Source organism: Asterias rubens, chromosome 8 (assembly GCF_902459465.1).
Source record: "Asterias rubens chromosome 8, eAstRub1.3, whole genome shotgun sequence".
NCBI lineage: Eukaryota > Metazoa > Echinodermata > Asteroidea > Forcipulatida > Asteriidae > Asterias > Asterias rubens.
In genome coordinates, this window is record NC_047069.1 from 21478771 (window position 1) to 21499359 (window position 20589).

The 20589-nt window shown below is 38.8% G+C and overlaps 2 protein-coding genes across 2 annotated transcripts; both read right to left on the bottom strand.

Annotated features, from left to right (window-relative positions):
* Nucleotides 1-917: 917 nt before the first annotated feature.
* On the bottom strand, nucleotides 918-6785 carry LOC117294052 (deleted in malignant brain tumors 1 protein-like). The gene is made up of 7 exons (XM_033776563.1): nucleotides 6691-6785; nucleotides 4326-4424; nucleotides 3796-3921; nucleotides 3148-3246; nucleotides 2045-2217; nucleotides 1468-1639; nucleotides 918-1279 (listed from the first exon to the last, which is right to left on the bottom strand). The coding sequence occupies exons 1-7, from the start codon at nucleotides 6773-6775 to the stop codon at nucleotides 918-920; spliced, it is 1116 nt and encodes a 371-aa protein (XP_033632454.1). The 5' UTR covers nucleotides 6776-6785.
* Nucleotides 6786-7022: 237 nt separating this feature from the next.
* LOC117293264 lies at nucleotides 7023-17698 on the bottom strand. Its single transcript, XM_033775490.1, has 5 exons — nucleotides 17456-17698; nucleotides 12548-12611; nucleotides 11513-11842; nucleotides 10282-10605; nucleotides 7023-10181 (listed from the first exon to the last, which is right to left on the bottom strand). The coding sequence occupies exons 1-5, from the start codon at nucleotides 17669-17671 to the stop codon at nucleotides 9871-9873; spliced, it is 1245 nt and encodes a 414-aa protein (XP_033631381.1). The 5' UTR covers nucleotides 17672-17698; the 3' UTR covers nucleotides 7023-9870.
* Nucleotides 17699-20589: the final 2891 nt, after the last annotated feature.

Below are 20589 nucleotides of genomic sequence, written 5' to 3' on the forward strand. Positions count from 1 at the left end.
TGAACACAACATAAACAAGTTCTGATAGTGATTTTAAAGTAGGAGTACCGTTATAGTCCATGTTTAACTAATCATTAAAAGAATCGTTCTGCAAAGTTAAGTTATCTACAAGATCTGCCCATTATGCTGTCTTTATAGTTTAAAACACTTTAGTGTGGATATTTTTTACAGAGTTTTTATTCATAAAGATTTTCATGTGAAAGTTAAGAAAACAAATTATTAATTCGTTGATTAATTACTTCTAGGAGGCTAGCTAATAAAAATGTAAAGTGTTCTACTTATAAGTGCTTTGTAAACAATCATGGATTTTCCATTCATTGAGATATTAAACAACGGCTCCGTCTCAGATAATAAGGTCATACAAGCATTATTTATCTCATTGTACATTACATGGAAATCTGGGCCCAATTTCATAGGTCTGCTTAACGGTCAGCAATATCGTGCTAACTGAAGCACAAACAAAGTCGTATTTCACATGCAGGTAAGCAGACAAATTGGGAATATTGCGGATTTGCCTTTGTGACGTCATTTATTTTCGAGCAGTAGGCATCGAAAGGCACAGTGTAGCACGCCTTTTCATGTGCTTACGGTTAGCAACGCCTTGAAATTGAAATCGCACAGTAAGCACAGGGTAAAAAACGGTAAGAGGTTATAATTAATATTGACTGCATTGCGTTCAGTCACACAGTGACGACTCAGATTTCAAATCAATTAGAAAAGGTTTTCCTCAAAATCAGGGTAAAAACACTTAATGGGTTTAGAAGGTAATAGACAGAAAAAAATGCTGGACTCCAATTTTTTTAAGAAAACAAAATAAAATGAGTTATAATGATCGAATGTCAAAAACAAGAAAAAAAACAGTTATTAAGTTTGTTTATTGATTTTGCTGTATGAAGACCTTTCTTTTTAAAGAAAGCCTATGAAGATTGTTCTCCTACTGAAGGTTTCTCATCGACGTTCGGAGCTACTTCAGAGTACGGAGGGGGTGCTGGCATGGGGGCCAGAGCGCTAAAACCACCCGTGGCTCCTTCAGTCGCCCCGGTAGTTGTCACAATGAAACCCGGTGGTGGTGGGCCGGGATAGTGGTTTATTCCATGTGCAACTGAAGCCTCATTAGACGCAGAATAAGACACTTGCTGGTCGGAGGTGGTGGTTCGTCGACGCTTCCTCTTGGAGCTTGAGAACATACTGTAGACACAGCCCACGAGGATGCTCAAAACTAAGAAACTAGTTATAGAGATGGAGACAATGGCCCAGACTGGCAGCGGCTGGTTGCTATCTGAAAACAAACAATAACAATAACAACAACAACAAAGATTAATGGAGTCGTACTCAACCAGTAAGTGATCCATTTCTCACCGTGTTTTATACCATCAACAGCTCCCCATTACTCGTTGCCGAGAAAGGTTTTATGCTAATAATTATTTTGAGTAATTACCAATAGTATTGCCTTTAATATTGATTTACCTGCGAACTCGCAAATGGCTCCTACATCTTCATTGTGTCCACAGTTGTGAATATGCCAACCTGGAGTGAGACAGTAACCGATATGGCTTTCTGTCCCGTAACAAGTTACCGTCTCAAGCAGGATGGGCCCGGTACCCTTACCGTAGTAGCGATCACCATCATCTACGGCAGCCTGTTGGAAAATTACACACATTTTCATTTAGCTATTGTAAGCAATCATTTAGAAGCAGTGACTTCAGTGAGTCCCCCTTGCAGCATGGGTCCTCATCAATAACAGTATAAAGTCTACATGTGCAGCAATATACTTGTAGCACACTTAACACAGAAATGCATGAATGTTTCATTGGGTCCTTCGATGTACCATGACCATGATTAAGTGGACAAGAATACAAGGCTGACGTCATCGATTTGTGAAGAGGTAAACCAAACGGAGAGCTGGTTTGGGCAATAATGCAGTCAATACGCACGTCGCACGGCCTCGGCAAAAAATAGGCACGCGTGTTAATGAGAAAATAATATATATATGTTTCTTTTTATAAAGTATTTGTAAAGTAACAGCATGTATTTAAATACCTACCCTAGCGTTCCCATATCCAAGCTGCCTACACACGACTTGAGCATCGTAGATATCCCAGTAGTCATTACAAATGGTACCCCACATTTCCACTGGTTCCTCACCAGTATGGATATGGAATATTTCAACACGTCCTTCAAAACGTGATGGTCCACCAACCAGGCGTACAGAAAACTCTATGAATACAAACAGATAGAAAACATGATGTTTCATAAAGGGTGCACTCTTAAAACCCACGGGTCAAAATAGATCCGGATTCCGAGTTCCGTTGGGCATGACCCAATTATGGGTCAGTTTGACCGATATTTATTTCAGTTTGATCAAAAACTGGTTCAAACTGACATAGAATCTGATGAAAAATCTAATTTTTGTTTCGCCAGTTTCCTGATCAACTTGACCCGAAATAGGTCGGGCTCAACGGGACTCGGAATCCAAGCCAATTCTGACTCGGGAGTTTTTAGAGTGTCGTGGGATAATGTGGCATGTGTTTAACCATTCTGACTCGGGAGTTTTTAGAGTGTCGTGGGATAATGTGGCATGTGTTTAACAATTCTGACTCGGGAGTTTTTAGAGTGTCGTGGGATAATGTGGCATGTGTTTAACAATTCTGACTCGGGAGTTTTTTAAAGTGTCGTGGGATAATGTGGCATGTGTTTAACAGTTCTGACTCGGGAGTTTTTAGAGTGTCGTGGGATAGTGTGGCATGCGTTTAACAGTTCTGACTCGGGAGTTTTTAGAGTGTCGTGGGATAATGTGGCATGCGTTTAACAATTCTGACTCGGGAGTTTTTAGAGTGTCGTGTGATAATGTGGCATGTGTTTAACAATTTCATAAAAGTGTATAATAAATACATTTGATAAATAAGTAAATGACAAAATAGTCAAGCATAAAACGTGAAATGGGTCATAATATAATGTTGATACGATTGTTTTTCAGTAGTTTGTCAGTAGGCCTATACAGTTAAAGAAAAAAGAAATATTATTGTAATTGATCGTTCAGTTGTATTTCTGAGGCCCTTAGAGTGTTTAAATCATCAAACCATGGAACCAAGTTAACGCTTCTTCTTGAAACTTACTAACATAGGCCCACGAGGTAATACTGCTTACCTGTAAGACTGCTACATATAACAGCTGCTGTATTTACACCAGGACACGTCGAGTTCATCCATTTCCCATATGAGCAATCTTCCAAGGAACTTTCACCTCCTGGGATGAAAACAACCCAAGAAATTCAAATAAAAGGTGTTATTTTAATGTTGAACAACTGCTCTCATACGACCAGTCGGCAGAAATAAAGATCGATTCCACACGTTTGACTAAAGTAGTTAAAGTAACTGCACACATCATTTAGCATTTGAGTCAAGCGACTCTTTGAATAGCGATCATTAAGATGTGCAGCCAATAAGCACAATTTAATAAAGTATTATCGTAATATACTTTGAATGACATCATCATGAACAGCACCTTCTACCTGGCACATCGAAGAGCGCCATAAAGGCAAGAGTGGATAAAGAAACTTCGTGGAGCCAACGTCCTGCGGGATACGGTGCAAGGTTGATTGGTTGATTGATTGATACTTTAGAAATGTCTTTTAACACAAGATTCACAATCTGTTCAGGAAGCTATACCTTTTTAATTTAAATGGAAGTGAAACGGTTGCAAAGGTTGTCAATGTTTCAGTTAGACCAGCTTCGCTTGTTACGTATTAAATGCTCTTTTATTACTATAACACAATTGCATGACGAGATATCCTACCATTGCAAGCCACGGAGTCCAAATATGTATCGTAGACTCTTGACTCAGCGAAACGGTCTCCATTTGACGCTTGAGTTGCCAGAGGGTAACCAAGCTGCCTACAGACGACTGTTGCATCATTTATATCTACAGTTTCAAAATGTACGGTTTAACTATTATACATATTCAGAGTGTGAATGTTTTACTTAAAACGATCATATCAATTCTAAAAATGTCCGTGTAGAGGTGTTTTAACACTTTTAAATAAAATTTCGTTGCCAGACAACTTGACATCTTGGGAAAAAAGTCAGCAATTTAGTAAACACTCTTAAGTGATTGGAAATGGGAACTTTTGGTTAGAAGCCTATTTAAGGTTTTTTTAAATTGAGTTAAAATTAAAACATTTATTTGTCAAAACAATCGGGTTACATATAATTAATAATATTGTAATTGGCATGCCCAGTCGAACAACCCAATATGAATTTACCAATTATACATATTATTTTTTGCCGGAATGAAAGGGTATTCACAAGCACCACGTTGGTACCTACCCCAGTAAGGAGCGCAAATAGCACCCCATTTTGAGTTGTGGTAAACCTCCACAATGCCTTCATTCGCTCCAGACCCGGCAGTTAGCCGTATATTGGAACCTGTGTTAGGAGGAGAAAAATCATTGTAAAAAAACTGAAGGGTTATATGTCCTTGTTGAAAATCTGCTGACTTTTAATATACTATACACTTTGGGACAAAATGTAAACTAAGAATAGCCGACAGATTTCATATACACTGCCTCATTATTGCCATCAGAGACCAAACTTAAAGACACTGGACACTATTGGTAATTCTCAAAGCCCAGTCTTCTCACTTTGTGTATCTCAACATATGCATAAAAAACAAACCTGTGAAAATTTGAGCTCAAGTTGTGTGCTTTTAGATGGTTGATTTCGAGACCTCAAATTCTAAATCTGAGGTCTCGAAATCAAATTCGTGGAAAATTACTTCTTTCTCGAAAACTATGTCACTTCAGAAAGAGCCGTTTCTCACAATGTTTTATACTATCAACCTCTCCCCATTACTCGTCACCAAGTAAAGTTTTATGCTAATAATTATTTTGTGTAATTACCAATAGTGTCCACTGCCTTTGATCCCGGATACTAAAACTAAACATTACAAACCAAACTGCACAATGTGCACGCAACGACTGGTTGTCAATCCTGTCTAACGAGATACAACAACAAACAGCGTTGAGATCGTCATAAGTGTACAAAGGTTGAATCCGTGACGTATGATCAGCTTAATTGAATAACAGAGATAAGTTGAGCATGACTTATATTATAGGCCTAAAAAAGATCGTTCATAATTAAACGTACAATAAAGAAAAAACACAAAAATTTGACAGTAGCTGACAATCGAGTTAAATACTTAAATTAAATTTAGATGAGTTTTGTTATGATCAAGTATTGAGCCATAATATTTTAGTTGAATTAATTTGTTAAACGTTTTTATGTTTTCGTTATCATTTCGCTCACTTGCTCAGTATTGTGACAACGTAGTAATGTGATTTGATGAAACAGAGCATGATACTACAAAATGTAAGGTGAAACCTTTCTAATAATTAAGCTAAATAAGAATTTAGTTTCTAAATGATATTTATTTTCGTGTTCCTTGTGTTTATAGTATCGTTCTGGCGAAACATTACTTTGTCGAGTTGATCTTAACACAACAACGATAGCCTTGATAAGGGAGCGAGATAAAAAACTGTCCTAGAAAATGGAACAGGATGGCACGATATTCATTGGCTACTTTGGTGTCGCTGGAAAATGGGTTTAGATATAGGCCTGTGTGGACACGAACCCTACCCCCCCCCCCTCCCCCCCCCCCCCCCTCCCCTCCCCCCCCCCTCCCCCATGTCCCAGCAGAGACAAAAATAACAAACACCCCAAAAAGTCCTTGGCAAGAATTACACCGATGGATGGGACCATTTTGGGATCAGCATGACCCACTTGGGTCAATAATTTGTCTGGTCTCGTGATCTTTCCCCCGTCAATATCAATGACTTGTCAGAGTGTAACGTTGTGTGTACCGTTGTACTCAAAGTTGCTGTTGATATAGATTATCAGTTAAACAAACATAATGTTTTCTGTATTCTAAGTTACAGAACCGTTCCAACTGTGAGTATCTGTGTTGTATAATAGGCACACTTTTTGTTAACTTAGATATATGCATGTGTTTAAAAGGAACAGTGTGATCATTTTGTCAAAAGGGAATAGATGGTATCCTCTTCCTTTACTTAGATGGACAAATATTTTAATTTTTTCGATGGTTAAGATCGTGTTGTTTGTTTTCAACTGAAAATAGCGTGTTGTCTTACGTGAAAACAGTTTGTCTGTTATAACGAAGCAATATTGCGTTTTTCATTGCATTGACTACCTGAGACCAGCATATTCTTGAAAAGGCTTTTCAATCAGTATTCCACATTTGAATTTTTCAAAAACATAATGATTTTACTTTGCGTCATTGCTTCTTATAAATAGAACAATCAAGGCCAATACTTACGCACACAATGCAAAAAAAAAATGTTTCTATGCAACACGTTCCAGAGAAGATTTTCAACATGGAGGAAGGAATGATTGCACATAGATGAAAACCTCATTTCATATTCCGCACATTTACTTGGCCTTAAGATCGCAAGATACGCATACTGTATACAACGTATGAATTGTGCTATATTGAATAATTTTTTTGTGTGTGTTTTTTCTTCTGGTCCTTGCTCTTTGATAACACAAACAGCTTTATGACAATTTGTTCACAAAGGGTTTGGGTCACACTCTGTAAGCACAAGCACAGTAAGGAGTCCTAGATCAGAATCTAAAAGAGAACACTAATATTCACGACATGATTGCAATACTTATTTACCTGTAGCTTTACCGAGCTGTTGTGTAGTGACGCCGTATACACAATATACAACTATTGCGATGAATAACCACGTTGGCCGAAACATCTTTAAGATCCAAGAAACGTTGTCAAGATGGACAGACAAACTTATGACAGGCGCTGCTGTCGTCAACGAAGAAACCTTAAAATCACTATGATGTCGTTGATTCGCTGTGTACCGTACTGCCTTTTGTGTGTCTTTGTTGATACTGGGCCCGCCCTAATTTAAGTCGTTATCGCCGAAAGGCACCGAACTGGGAGTTATATAACAGACTGACAAATTATTAACCACACATTTAATCAAGTCAAGCATCAGTATTGCCGCAATGCTCTCTTTAATCGCTACATCATGTTATAACGAAGTTTAATCTCCTAGAGGTTAAAGTCCTCACATCTTTGTCAATAGTATAATCGTCATCACAAATTCTTCAATGTGTTTTTATCAATTGAAGATAGTGAAATCAAAACGTTTCGTTGGATCACGCTATAAGAACACGTTTCTTTTCTTTTTTCTTGGAATAAGCATTTTACAAATATTGTATTTCTTAAAATAAATGGAACGCCTAAATAAAGGCATACAATACACACAAACCGAATGGCTTCCGGTGAAAGCGAGCTTTTGAAATTTCGTCAGCGCATTTAACAACGCAACCCAGTCATACTTATCAACAAATGGATTTTGGGAAAAGTCCCCAGTTAAGAGGACACTTCCTTTAAGACGTAAAACAAAATCACTTTAAAAAAGTTAACATCGTTTTACCTAAGGTCAAACAAACAGTTACCATGGTAACATCTTACCCAACCCCATAAAAGAATAACAATAGAAAGATGCAGAATCAAACAGCTCAAGGCAAACAAAAAATGGTGGGGGCACCCCCAACTCCATCCCACCCCCAACAAGTCTTGACAAAGTGTTATTGTATAGGAAATCATCATCTGACCCAAGCAATAAGAATGATAAAAATGAAACGAATAAGACAAATACTATTCCATTAATAAGCAATAAAAGATCAACCATCGCTTGCTTTAGACAATGGGTGCTTCCAGTGGGTTTTAATTGTCTTTTACAAACATTAAAATGTTGAAACAAAAAACCACCGTTCACTACAAACCGTAAAGAAAATCACAGATTATCGTACGGTGTCTCAGATGGACCACTGTTAACAAAATGTCAGCCGTTGAGTAATACGGTGTCCCAGTCTGCCCCCATCTTTCTCTCGCATTACGTCCACTTAGCTTTAAAATTACAGATAATACCCTTCAAAAACAAAGTTAATTTCTGTGACAGCTTGATGACGTCTTCTGGCTAGGTTTTACCATTTGAAATTTATCTATTGATGAATAGGAACAACAATCTATAAGTATTTAATTGAAATATTATTTTACAATGAAGAAAATGCGTATAATATATACAACCAGTGCCTCCAAGTGGAGCACCAATAGGAGACTTTCTAGGACGATAGGTGGCAGCAGACTTGCCGGGTTAAGCCAATGTTCTTAGATATGCGCATGTTCAGAACTACGTAAACAATGGAAATTTTCACGGTGTGTCTGCTGCCACCTAGCGTTGGAAAGTCTCCCATATAACCACAATGAGACACTCTGCCTTCTGCCTAAATGAGTACACATTTATCCCCGAGTGAAGAGAGGCAATTAAAGTTTCTCAAGGACAATGGTCAAGCTTGGGATTCGAACCAATCAATCAATCAATCAGAGGGCATTTACATAGCGCCAAATTCAACCAAAGTTGTTCAAAGGCGCTCAAGACAGTTGGATGAAGTTAATGTTGATACACTTGTTGGAATAGAAAACATTTGAGGAGTTTCTGTAAGATGCGAATAGTGTTAGCATCCTTGATGTGGTTAGGGAGAGTGTTTCATTCCTTTGGTCAAAAACAGGAGAGTGAGCGATCTGCAAATGACACAGCATGGGTTCTGGGCACGATAAACTGATGGGAAGATGTGGATGATCTAAGCTGTCTGCGTTGTAGTCTTGGTTCCTAGACCATTGGTGTTGCGTGGTCACACACAACCAACGTTCCGATTATGCACGGCAAAAACTGTACACGCTTGTAATGAACGAACGCTAGCGGGCGCTTGACATGACACGAGCAGAGGTGCGTTGGACATTCTGGAGTTTAGAGATTAGGGATTTGTTGACACTAATCAAGAGGCTATTGCAGTAGTCCAACCTGGAGATGACTGTGTGCACAGCTAGCTTGGCTGCCTCAGTAGTGAGCATCTTGCGAGCACGACTAACGTTATTAAGATGATAGTTGGCAGATCTGATGGTAGTTGCGACATGTGCACTCATCGTCACCAGCAACAGTCACTGAGGAAAGGTTGAACTTGGCCAATTGGGCTTTAAACCCAATCACCATAACCTCAGTTTTGATGGCATTGAGTTTCAGGAAGTTTGTCGACATCCAATTTTTAAGATGTCATAGTGGCCAGTGTACTGTGGACAAGCCCTGTATAATATAAGCTGTATTTATAAATACAGTGACATAATTATGTGTAATACAAAAAAATGGCAATATCAACACACCTATTCTAATCACAATTAATGTTATAGATGTGTACACTGTATACAACAAACTTGGGTATTGGCACACATGCGTGTCAATTAGGAGCGCCCTCCATCGGGCATAATGCTTATGGTGCTATATACAAACTGTAATAAGGTGCACAATAGAAATTAATATATCATCTATACAACATTAGCATATTATACAACTTTGGCTGATTAAGTAAACATACATGATAAGATACCAAAAAGAGAACCAAATGAACATCTTTAGGGTGGTGGTAACATTACACCAATTTCATTCTTTTTGAACACATTTGTGTCATTTTATGTGCAATGGTGATTCTTTTTTGTATAGACTTTGTCTCAACTATAAAACCCATATTGTGCAGTAAATGTTCTCTAACAAAGGCCTAACATTGTGAGAAAATAATATGCAGTTGTTTATTTGCCTTAAAACAACCAATAAATACAACCTAAATAAAGCTAGCAGATACCCAGAACAGCAGTTTGAAAATAGTGCAACTTCAGTCGCGATTATCTCTCAAACACAATCCCCTTTTTTACCGAATCACTTCGTGTACCAAAAGATGGATTATGTATTGATGTTAAACTTCTGACGAAGTCAATCTTATGTTAACGAACACAGCAGTAACCAATCATGTACGCAGCCATTCGCGGTGTGTTCGGTATGGTGCTGTTCCCCTGTCCTCCTTCTGTAAAGTAACACTCCCCAGGAACGTCGAAGTAGTCATCGCATGAAGTCACCCTTCCCTCTCGTCCTTGGATGTCGATCAAGCCCCATTCATCACTACGGTAACCTGCATCGTAGGCAGCTTTCAACTGAGCCAATGAACACAGTTGCATATCACACTGTGCACAACGCTCTCTGGCCTGTGTCAAGTCGGCACTGGGATACTCCTCCGGTGTGAAGAAGATAGGATAGTCTGAAAACACATCCAAAGGTGACAATAGTTATTGTTGCTTTATGGCAAAGAGTACATTTTAATTTATGTAGTTTGTGTCAAAGCAACATAATTGACTCACCTTTATAGAGAGTGCATACGGGACAGCAATAAGACTGACTCAATCCAGCTGAATAAGCCTCAGTGAAAGGAATACGGCTTGTCCCTACACCGCCCTTAACGACGGAGTAACATGTATCTGGAGCCAAACCTTCACAGGATGCTACTTTGGCGAGTTGTCCAATTGTGTCGATCAAGCCCCATTGGTCATTGCGGTAACCTGCATCGTAGGCAGCTTTCAACTGAGCCAATGAACACAGCTTCATACCACACAATGCGCAGAGTTCACTGGCAAGTGACAGGTCGGTACTTGGGTAGGCCTTGGGTGTTTGTACTATGGGGAAATCTGCGAATAAGAATACACAAAATGGGATGAAATAGAAATAAATTGACTAGAGGTCAGGGTGATTTGAACCAATGACCTCCGAATTAACGTACCGGTGTCGTATATAAAAATTGTCTACGGGTATTTTTGACCAAGGGAAATTAATGGGCTGAAGGAGAAGAATTCAAAAGAGGGCGCTGTTGGGATAAGTGGTTCACGTATTGGGGGGGGGTGCTGCTGCTCTACTAAACAGTGACGTTAGGAGCAACCATATACCAGTTATGCTTTCAATGTCGGTTACCCTGTGGTCTCTTTTTCATCTTTAGTTCCAAATAATATGTTCAACCAGGATGACAATTCATGATAAAAGTGTATGGCTGAGATGTTTTCATAATGCCACACTTATCATTAAATGCATTTCCGTTCAAATCAGTTGAATGGTCATACTTAAGAAACGACTTAAAGTGACCAATCACCTCCGAGTTCATCGGCCTTTTAGGCTATAAAAGGCGCATGTTTTGAAATGAATAAATGGTTGTGAATGTATTTTGATATTCATATTTGTATCTTATTAATATTCGGGTTGTAATACCTATTACAACTGTCTGGTCGTGTGTGGTAATACTTATTACAACTGTGTAATACTTATTACAACTGTCTGATCGTGTGTGGAACACAAATAATTACTCCACAAAATGGCTGACCGTGTTCAGTTGGTTGTATTCAAACCCAATATTATATTTTTCTTGCAATCATTACAAAGCAGTGTTGGGTTTGTTTGTGCTGGAATTTTTTTTTTGGAAAGGATATACAAGGAATATTTCCAAACAGTCAAGTTTGAAGAGATTTGAATGCAACATAAAACACTTTAGGATGAGGGCAGGGCATTGAACGAGATAATCATATAATACTGATACCGGTTTCTTACCTGTATACATGTTACACGCACGACAGCAGAACGCTTGCGCGTTCTCGTAAGGTCTCGGGGTGTGCGGAATGACGCTGGAAGCCATGTTTCCTTCGATTCTAAAGAAACATTCTGTCAAACTTGCGTAATAGCGGTTACCACATGACGTCACCATTGCGTCTCGTCCTTGGATGTTGACCAAGCCCCATTTATCATTACGGTAACCGGCATCGTAGGCAGCTTTCAACTGAGCCAATGAACACAGTTGCATATTACACTGTGCACAACGCTCTCTAGCCTGTGTCAAGTTGGCACTGGGATACTTCAATGCAGTCAATAATATTGGGTAATCTGACAACAAGACAGAAAAACACATAATGGTCGTTATTGTATTACTCATTTGGTTGCAGAGCATCCTAGGTTGCAGAGCTTTAAACAATATTAAGGGACTAATATGTCGGTAACAAGAACTTTTTTCAATGCGATAAAAGTACTGTGCGCGACTGCTGTTAACAGAATTCTAAAAGGCTATTTATGCTGAAATTTACAAGGAACGCAATCATGCAGAAACAATTAAGTCATAAGTACACAGAAAGTGAAACATGCACAGCCTGGTGACGAAATAATGCCATTTGAATTCATGAACCCAGTGAGCAAACGACAAGAGTGAATAAGTGTGGCCTTCATTAAATCGCCCTCTAGGCAGCTGGAAGTCAAATTTTATTTTTGCCAAATCTCTCAATTCTCAATAATTATTTATACTAGCGGGAAACCCGCGCTATAGATTCCTTTGTACTTTACGCGCGGGTCCCGCTAAATTCCTTTGTACTTTTATTAGTCCCTTTTCTGTTTTCATTTCCGTATTATTTCCCAGCCCCGTTAATTTGTTTCCGTCCTGATCATTTTTTTCTCGTCCTGTTTACTGAAAGATGAACAAAGACCTTGCTATAAACTTGATGTGTCTCCTCAATAACGATGAACTATCCCACGAGTAATGAATGAAACACTGCTTATCATTATATCAAAATATCAAACAAATTCAGTTTTAATATTTACCATCATATTCATTGTCCTTATCTTGACAAGGATATTGTTGTCTCGTAGTTGTTTCAACTGCATCCTGCGAAATGGTCATGGACAAATCAAGATTCATATCAGAGGTTTATTCAGAATAGAGCAATGGTTGACAAAACAACGCATTATCTTCAAGTAATTTATTGCAGTTGTTTTTTGTTTAATCTTTGTTTAGTGTAACTTTATATGTTATTTATTTTATAATTTGTTGTATGACTCAGTGAATATTTAAACATGTGTTTCTATAAGCATTGAGTATTCTCGCATAACGTTACATAACGCTTACGAAACAATTAAAGGTTAATCGTGTTAACAAACAGCCGAAAGGGGCAGGTAAAAATAATGAACTGGTTAAATAAATAAATGTTGGTTTTAACTTAGGAGGGTAAAAATTATACAGTATTGCAACTTTGGTAAAATGTTGATAAACCTGTTATTTATATGTTTAATATTTGCTTATGTATGCCCACTTCATTTCGCTCCCAATTATTATTTTTTTTTTCATTCTGTAGGAATCCCAAGTGCGCCCTCAGTGTTGACTTGTTGTAAAGTTTACCTCTGTGGAAATCACGTGACATTTTATTCTCTTTTTCTATAGCTTCGTATTCTTGTAAGAGCAACTTGACTTAGGTCCGGATTTCTCTCTGGCCATGCTCCAAAATTACTTATTTCAAAGGGAAGTTCATAGAGCCAATTGTGAGTTTTGTTTTTGTGTTTAAACCCTCAGTTTACCCCCAAATTTTAGGGCTACATCGGATCATGGAGGAAGGAAGAGAAGGAGCTCGAACGACCCGCAAAACCGCAGAGTAACAAAAGAATACTCTGACAATTTCTTGTCAGGCCAGTGGAAAAAGATAGGAGACCTCCAGCTGGACGGCCGATTAACGAGCGGGATTAAATCTCTTTGTACAGAACGTGTGGTACCGCCAGTCTGCACTCTTGTCTGCGTGTAAAGTTGAATCATTGGAGACAAGAATTGTGAATATACACGTTTTCATTTACCGTTTGTGGTGTTTCACGGAAACATCATGGCATATTTTTACATTTTTTGTGACTTTCCGGTCACTGCGGTGGTTCAAAATTTGGGTATTAGCACACGAGGGTGGTTGGTATTCAATTGTGTTTTTCGATTTGGTGAGCACAAGTGTACACAATTTTTATCAGGTCTCAAAACCATAGTTGAGTGAGGAACCAAGTGCGCACGCGCAAACTCACATACGCCAGGTCGCTCATTGTCTGTTGAGGGATGTGGGTGATTACGAGGTGTCGTTAAACGACCGCGGTACCGCCGGTTCGACTTTTGAAGTACCTTCGTTCGAGCTCCTTCTCTTCCTTCCTCCATGATCGGATCGAGTTATTTGCAAACCATGTGTGTGTTTGCCATGTAGCACCGTCACACGTGCGTCCGTAGCTTGCCCTGTTTGCTGACCTTTTTGTTACTTTTGACAATGCTTTGACATTGTGCAACCCTTTAGTGTATTATATTTAAGCTTGTTGTATTGTATTGCATAATTTTGTGCGATTGTATTGGAGAAATTAAACCAATACAGGAGAGTATATTTTATATATAATAAATTATAAGATTTGGCAGTGCATTTATTATTATTGGTTGTATTTTGGTTAATGCTCGTCCTTTATTAATTACATGACCGGCTCTCCTTCCCCGTGTCTCTACACTTCGAAAAACTAGTTCTCAATTATGAGATTTTTAGGGAATGGTTTATTCCTCTCCAGAATATGATAGGTTAAGTTTGTATACTGTTGTTCAACTAATTATTTGGTTTCATTCTTATTATTATTAAATTTCAATTGTTATAATTGTCTAACTTGTTCTTATTTTATTTTTTGTAAAGCACCTGGGAGCATTGTAAAATGGATTTGGCATGTTATGTATGTGTTTTATGGTCATTATACGCGTTAGTTACTCTCGTTTGATTTTCATCGTGAAATATTCCTTGGACCAATGGCTTCTGGAGTAAACAAACCAAATTCACCCCCAATAAGAAGAAAAAACGTCATCTCAATTGAAGATTCTTGTTTTCCTCCTCTTTGTTTTCGACGAAGAGATTCCTACTTAAACATAAACAGCCTCATAACGTAAAGACATCGATCTTTCACGCTTATAACAAGTGACCTACAGCCAAGTGTGCTCTCATAAAATATTTATGGAGGTTAAATAAAAGATGAGATAAGTGCTATGCTATTTATGCAGAGGTTGTTGAGGGCGAGGAGTGTTAAAACAATGGTTTTCCATTCGATCGATGGAAGGTTAGTTCAAGATCGTTATCGTCATAACGATCAATTCGTACGTGGTATGCCTGAAGGTTTGATGTTTGGGTCTAAGGGAAGGTTCACGTTGTCAAATTGTCAAAGACCAGTGTCCTCACTTGGTGTATCCCATTATAAAGTTGCGAGAAAACAATGAAAGAAAAAACACCCTTGCTTGACAAATTTGTGTGCTTTCAGATAAGAGTAAAAGGTTTATAGCTAGAAGTCTTTAATTATTTTAGTGAGAAGTTACATCGTTACCAAGTCAGTTTTTAAGTTAATATTATTCTGAGTAATTACCAAACGTGTACCTTCCCTTTAAAATCATGGGTAAAATCATGGGTAAAAAACTGCGATTCAAACCTATGACCTTTGCAATACTAGAGCAGGTCTCACCGCTAGACCGTAGGTATAGAGGTATAGATCGACGCCTCTGCTCTAGCAGCGGGTACCGCAACAATTCAATAAGTATTAATTTTACACCGATGTGTTTTAATCAATGTATACTAAAAACCTTAACGGATTCTGTGAAAAGGAAATCCACCGGCATATTACCCGGTTGGGATTCGAACCCACGACATTGTTAGAGCATATCCTACCAAATTGCTACGTTGAAGCAGCGGGTGCCGCAATGATTTGTTATAGATGTTAACTTTGCAAAGAATATAGTTTTACCCTAACCCTGACTGTATACCATTTTCGTGAACCTTAATTTGTTTCAAAAAATCTTTAAAAAACAGTTATTCCATAGTCAAAGGTTATACAAATTCAGACCGCCGCCATACCCCCCCCCCGATCTTTTGCTCATAAACATATACTTGTCCGCTTAAAGTACCATTTTATCCACCTACTTATAATTATCCAGCTAATTTGTGGCTGTGTAGCAAGTGGCAGGCAAATTTATTGTATTTTGCATAATGTTATAAACAGGGGACATGACAGATTTTAAGTCTAAAAGCTAAATTTCTTAATATTTTTTCTTGTGGCAATGTCTGTGTATTATAATTGTCTGTATCTGCCATATGCGGTACACAGTTATTGTTCAAGGGAACAATAATTATCGGTTTGTAATAATTCGTAAACAACATGTCCTTATACATGAAGTGATCGTTTCAGTTTTATGAAACAAGTCACCACTTCGTGTTGATGACATTATCAAATAGGTTTTAGGCTCGTCTGCGCATCCGTTCACAGAAAATAGAGTGAGTTTTTGATGTCATGGCAACATCGTGTAAGAGCTACAATGATATTGTGTCTTGTTAGCGTTCACACTACAGCATTATCAGCTTTAATTGCAAAATTAGCTGTATTGCATTTTAAGCCATGATTGCAATATCGCCTATTATTGCTTTTTGATGGAATTGAGAAGGACATGCTCGTCATGTTATTCAACTCAAGTCAACTCAACATTTATTTCCATATTGCAAAATGTAAACAGTAATAAGAAAGAATGTATCCTAAACAAAAGATATAAATGTAAAGAACCACCAGTATAATACGTTAAACAAAATGAGACACAGTGAAAATAGAGGTAAATTGGAGGCACGTTCACAAATCAAAGTATTGTATGAACATGCATCAAACAACAGCAGGGCACTTCTGATCACAAATTAAGTTACAACAGAACAAGACAGGTGCGAAAGATACGTTTCAATCTTCTAATTGGTCATATTTTTGTCTTCTTAAATAAAATTGTGTACTTTCTTTATATTTCCATGTCATTTGACCTTTGGCCGCCATGGGAAATTAGTTTTTAAAGATTAAACCATTAAAAGAAGGAAATACAAACAATCAAAAAGCTACCTAAGGAGGTATGACGGAACTATAATGTAAATCATAACTAGAAGGTGCTTTTTTTTTTTTTAGAATAGAGGACCTTTCATGCCTTGTACTTAATGCTGGGATGATAAACGTTTTACGCACTAAGTAATCCTAAATTAAAACCATACCGCTTTATGAAAGCAGCGTGTCATCGTGTATAATTAGTATCAGTTCACCGAAACAAAAGAAATTATTGGTTTAAAGACACTGGACACTCTATTGGTAATTGTCGAAGACTAGTCTTCTCACTTGGTGTATTTCAGCATATGCATAAAATAACAAGCCTGTGAAAATTTGAGCTCAATTGGCAATTGTGCGTTTAGATGGTTGATTTCGAGACCTCAAATTCTAAATGTGAGGTCTCGAAATCAAATTCGTGGAAAATAACTTCTTTCTCGAAAACTGTGTCACTTCAGAGGGAGCCGTTTCGCACAATGTTTTATACTACCAACCTCTCCCCATTACTCGTCACCATGTAAGGTTTTATGCTAATAATTATTTTGAGTATTTACCAATAGTGTCCACTGCCTTTAAGAAGTAGTCGACCAACTGCCTTGGTGCAGGTCCATATCAATGAGTTATTAGGGCGAATATGAAAAAGAAGCGCTAGGGGAGTTGGATTAAGTTTTCTTGAATGAAGGCAAAGTTTAATCCTTTTCGATGCACCTTTTGGGTTACATTTTTGTTGTGCACCATGGGAGGGGGTCACCCCGTCCCCGAGGGTTAATGACGTCCATCGATGTGTTTACAACATTCAAGTGTTTCTTAAGAAGCAGTTGAATCCAGTGAAATGTGTCTTACCTTGCTACAGGTGTAGGAGTACACCCATGCTTTACTTGACACCAAGCTTCTAGAGTCACCATAGTGTGAACCGTTAAGGAGCTGACACTGACCTGATGCCATGTTGTAGTTTGAAGATTCACACCAACTCCAGTCTTTGCAAGCATTGTGACATAATTTCTGCGTCTTATTCTGAGTTATTGTGTCTTCATAACCCTTTAATACATAATCAATCATAACACACCATAGGGGAGAAGTAGAGGGTTTAACCGCGATTGCCATAGACTTTGATATCGCTAGCATGGGGATGAGGAGCGTAACGCACCAACCTATTAGTTTGGTACCCATGGTTAGTCTGATGCACATTGCATACCGCGCTGTCTCTTTATTATTAAAACAACGGGAACTTAATTATTTGTGATCGATTGTTTCCATGGTGACGTGCTCGCACCTTCATTTGAAATTTGCTCATGTAACTCCCAGACACGATTTATTCCAACATAAACCTGTTAGTCGTAGGTTGAGCATGTCTGACATACACTAAGTCTGTTAATAAGATACATTGTCACACGAAGCGACTTTTACTGGCAACTTGGAGGCAACCAACTGTAGTTCATACTACAGACTTGGTTTCAAGTCTGAGATCGTGGCTTTTAAAGTCTACCCGATAGCCAATACATTATTGTTTGAGATAGCGCCCTGTTGCTAGATTAACCTTCGTCATTAGCCTACGATCACTGTCACACACATGAACATTTTTGTTAACTTTTACAGTATGTTTTGACTATGCATTTCTTGGGCGTGGGAGGGAGATACGTCATGGGTCATACGGTACATTTCCTTTGTGTTTATGCTTACTTTTAGACATGCTATTTTGTGTAGTAAAGAATTGGGTATTTCTGTAAGGGTAACAAAAGACATTCCTAGGGGACAAGGCCGACAGATCCGTTGTGAACGGTGCGAGTTATTACTAGGCCTACATTTTTCATACGGAAAGTAATCTAGAAATGATTCAGTTTGGGGTTATAAATTCCCCCAGAGAGTTGGGCGATAGCCTTAAGAAAGAGACTGTGGTCGTTTTCGTTCCTCCATTAAGCGGTAGCTGAAAGCTAGAGAAGTTTAGGATGCGGTCGAATCGGCCGGGCCCAGAGCCTCCCATTGTTGCATGATGCATAAGGAAGCCAGTTTGGCCGAGAATTATCGTGACGAGCTATTGGGATGTACCAGAACCTAAACGAATGGACGTACGGAAACCTAAATAGGACGTAGGGTAAATGCTCGGGCGTGTAACCAGAATTTTGATTGGTCACTCGATACTCTTGCACCAGCAGCACTGCCTGTCTCCTCATTACTGGAACGTATGCAAATCTTTATTGTCCGAGAGGCGGTCTGAAGGGCGCACCACGACCATGCCCAGATTAACCTGTAGCCCTATTGTCCAATTGTGGCACACAAAGGATGGGCATACCTGCTGACAGAAGAGATAGTCGTGTGCAGTGGGACAGCTTAGAGCCCTGGTGTGGCGGTTTCAGTCTTCCGCCGTGTTCAGTTTTCCGGGTGACGTAGCCGGACATTTCACCACGTTGTTGGAACGGTTTAAGCTTTCCGGCGTGTTCAGTTTTCCGGGTGACGTAGCCAGTACTGTAGTTCTCTCAGTGACCCCAAATTGTTTATTATTACGATTCTTTTCTGTTTAGTCACATTCTCTTGCCCCATCTTTACACGTATTCATGCGTACAGCTGTAAGCAGGTCACACTGCTTGTGCCACACCAAATTCTCTCATACGATCCACGCGTTCGCCGCTCGTGGACGCCGCCATGACTACAGCTACCGGAGAGTAACACGGATGACTCAAAACAGCACTAAAAATTGACTACTTTTGCTTGCTGTGCGCAGGCATCCCACGACGTAATGTTACCGTATTTGGTCATTCGGAAAACTGAACACGGCGGAAAGTTGAAACCGCCACACCGGCACGTGTAACCACATGACGTTGGTTCAACCCGCCAAATTGAATTAAGTAAAGTTTGGAATCTCATGTAACTTTTTCGCACTATAGTTATTCCCGGGATATTCCCGGGAAAATTCCCGGGAACCTATGGTCGATCTTTTTGAACTACTAAGAAAAGCCCTTTTCACACCATAAGTATTTTCTTGGGTTTGATCGTAAGTGTGAAACGGCCGTGCATATTCCTTTTGAATTAGTACTCCTGGAAGTTACCTATATAAAATGGGATAGTGAGAACGATTGCTGTGGTGACGGTGGGGTTAAAAACTCCAGGGAATTTCCCGGGGGTTTGTAAAAAAATTAGTGCCGCCTATCGCCTGCAATACTAAGGGGAGGGGGGGGGCAATTTTAAGCAATTTTGGTCCATTTCGCGCTATTTTATTTTTTTTTTTTTTTTATTGTTGGTGAGCTTGTTAAAGATTGATAGTATAAAACATTGCGAGAAACGACTCCCTCTGAAGTAACACCGTTTTTGAGAAAGAGGTTAATTCTTGTTAAAATGTTCAAAGACTTCTGACCAGGAGCCTTTTATTACTATCTGAAAGCACGCTATTTAACAACAAGGGTGTTTTTTATTCCAGCTTTTCCTTGCCATCAATGACCAATTGAGTCCAAATTTTCACACAGGCTTGTTATTTGTTTGCATATGTTGGGATACACGAAGTGAGAATACTGGTCTTTGACAAGTTACCAAACGTGTTCAATACCTTCAACTATTTAGGGTAGAATTCTGCAGACCCCCCCCCCCCGATCTCTTATGCTTTGTGTGAATTTTTTAGTTTTGTGTTAATTTATTGATTACATTAATTTCTTCATGTGTGTCCCGCGAGTAAATGTACACCCCACATACACCCAACCCCCACTCAAGGAGCTGAATGCACATTCCCATTTTCTCAGGGGAGTCAAGGGCTGTTTTAGAAGCAAAACTCGGATGTAAAATCTCCTAGAAATTGAATATTTGAAGTTAAAATTTAAACATTACTTCCCCGAGAAAACAAAACAAAGGTCACTAATAAGAGGTCACATGCACGAAACGAAGACACATGGCTAAAGGAGGGAAACAATTATTTCCCTTCGCCATTTGTAAACGCGTCTATACCACCGGGATTAGGCTATTATTTATAAAGAAAACCACATAGCGCAGGC

Excerpts from the sequence above, each read along its gene's own strand:
- LOC117293264 (XM_033775490.1), bottom strand. The coding sequence starts at position 17,671 with ATGATTGATTATGTATTAAAGGGTTATGAAGACACAATAACTCAGAAT. Across the intron at positions 11,843-12,547 it reads TAAGGACAATGAATATGATG|ATTACCCAATATTATTGACT; the intron begins GTAAATATTAAA and ends TCTTGTTGTCAG. Across the intron at positions 10,606-11,512 it reads TGCGTGTAACATGTATACAG|ATTTCCCCATAGTACAAACA; the intron begins GTAAGAAACCGG and ends TCTTATTCGCAG.
- LOC117294052 (XM_033776563.1), bottom strand. The coding sequence starts at position 6,775 with ATGTTTCGGCCAACGTGGTTATTCATCGCAATAGTTGTATATTGTGTA. Across the intron at positions 3,922-4,325 it reads TATTTGCGCTCCTTACTGGG|ATATAAATGATGCAACAGTC; the intron begins GTAGGTACCAAC and ends TTGAAACTGTAG. Across the intron at positions 2,218-3,147 it reads TATATGTAGCAGTCTTACAG|AGTTTTCTGTACGCCTGGTT; the intron begins GTAAGCAGTATT and ends TTGTATTCATAG.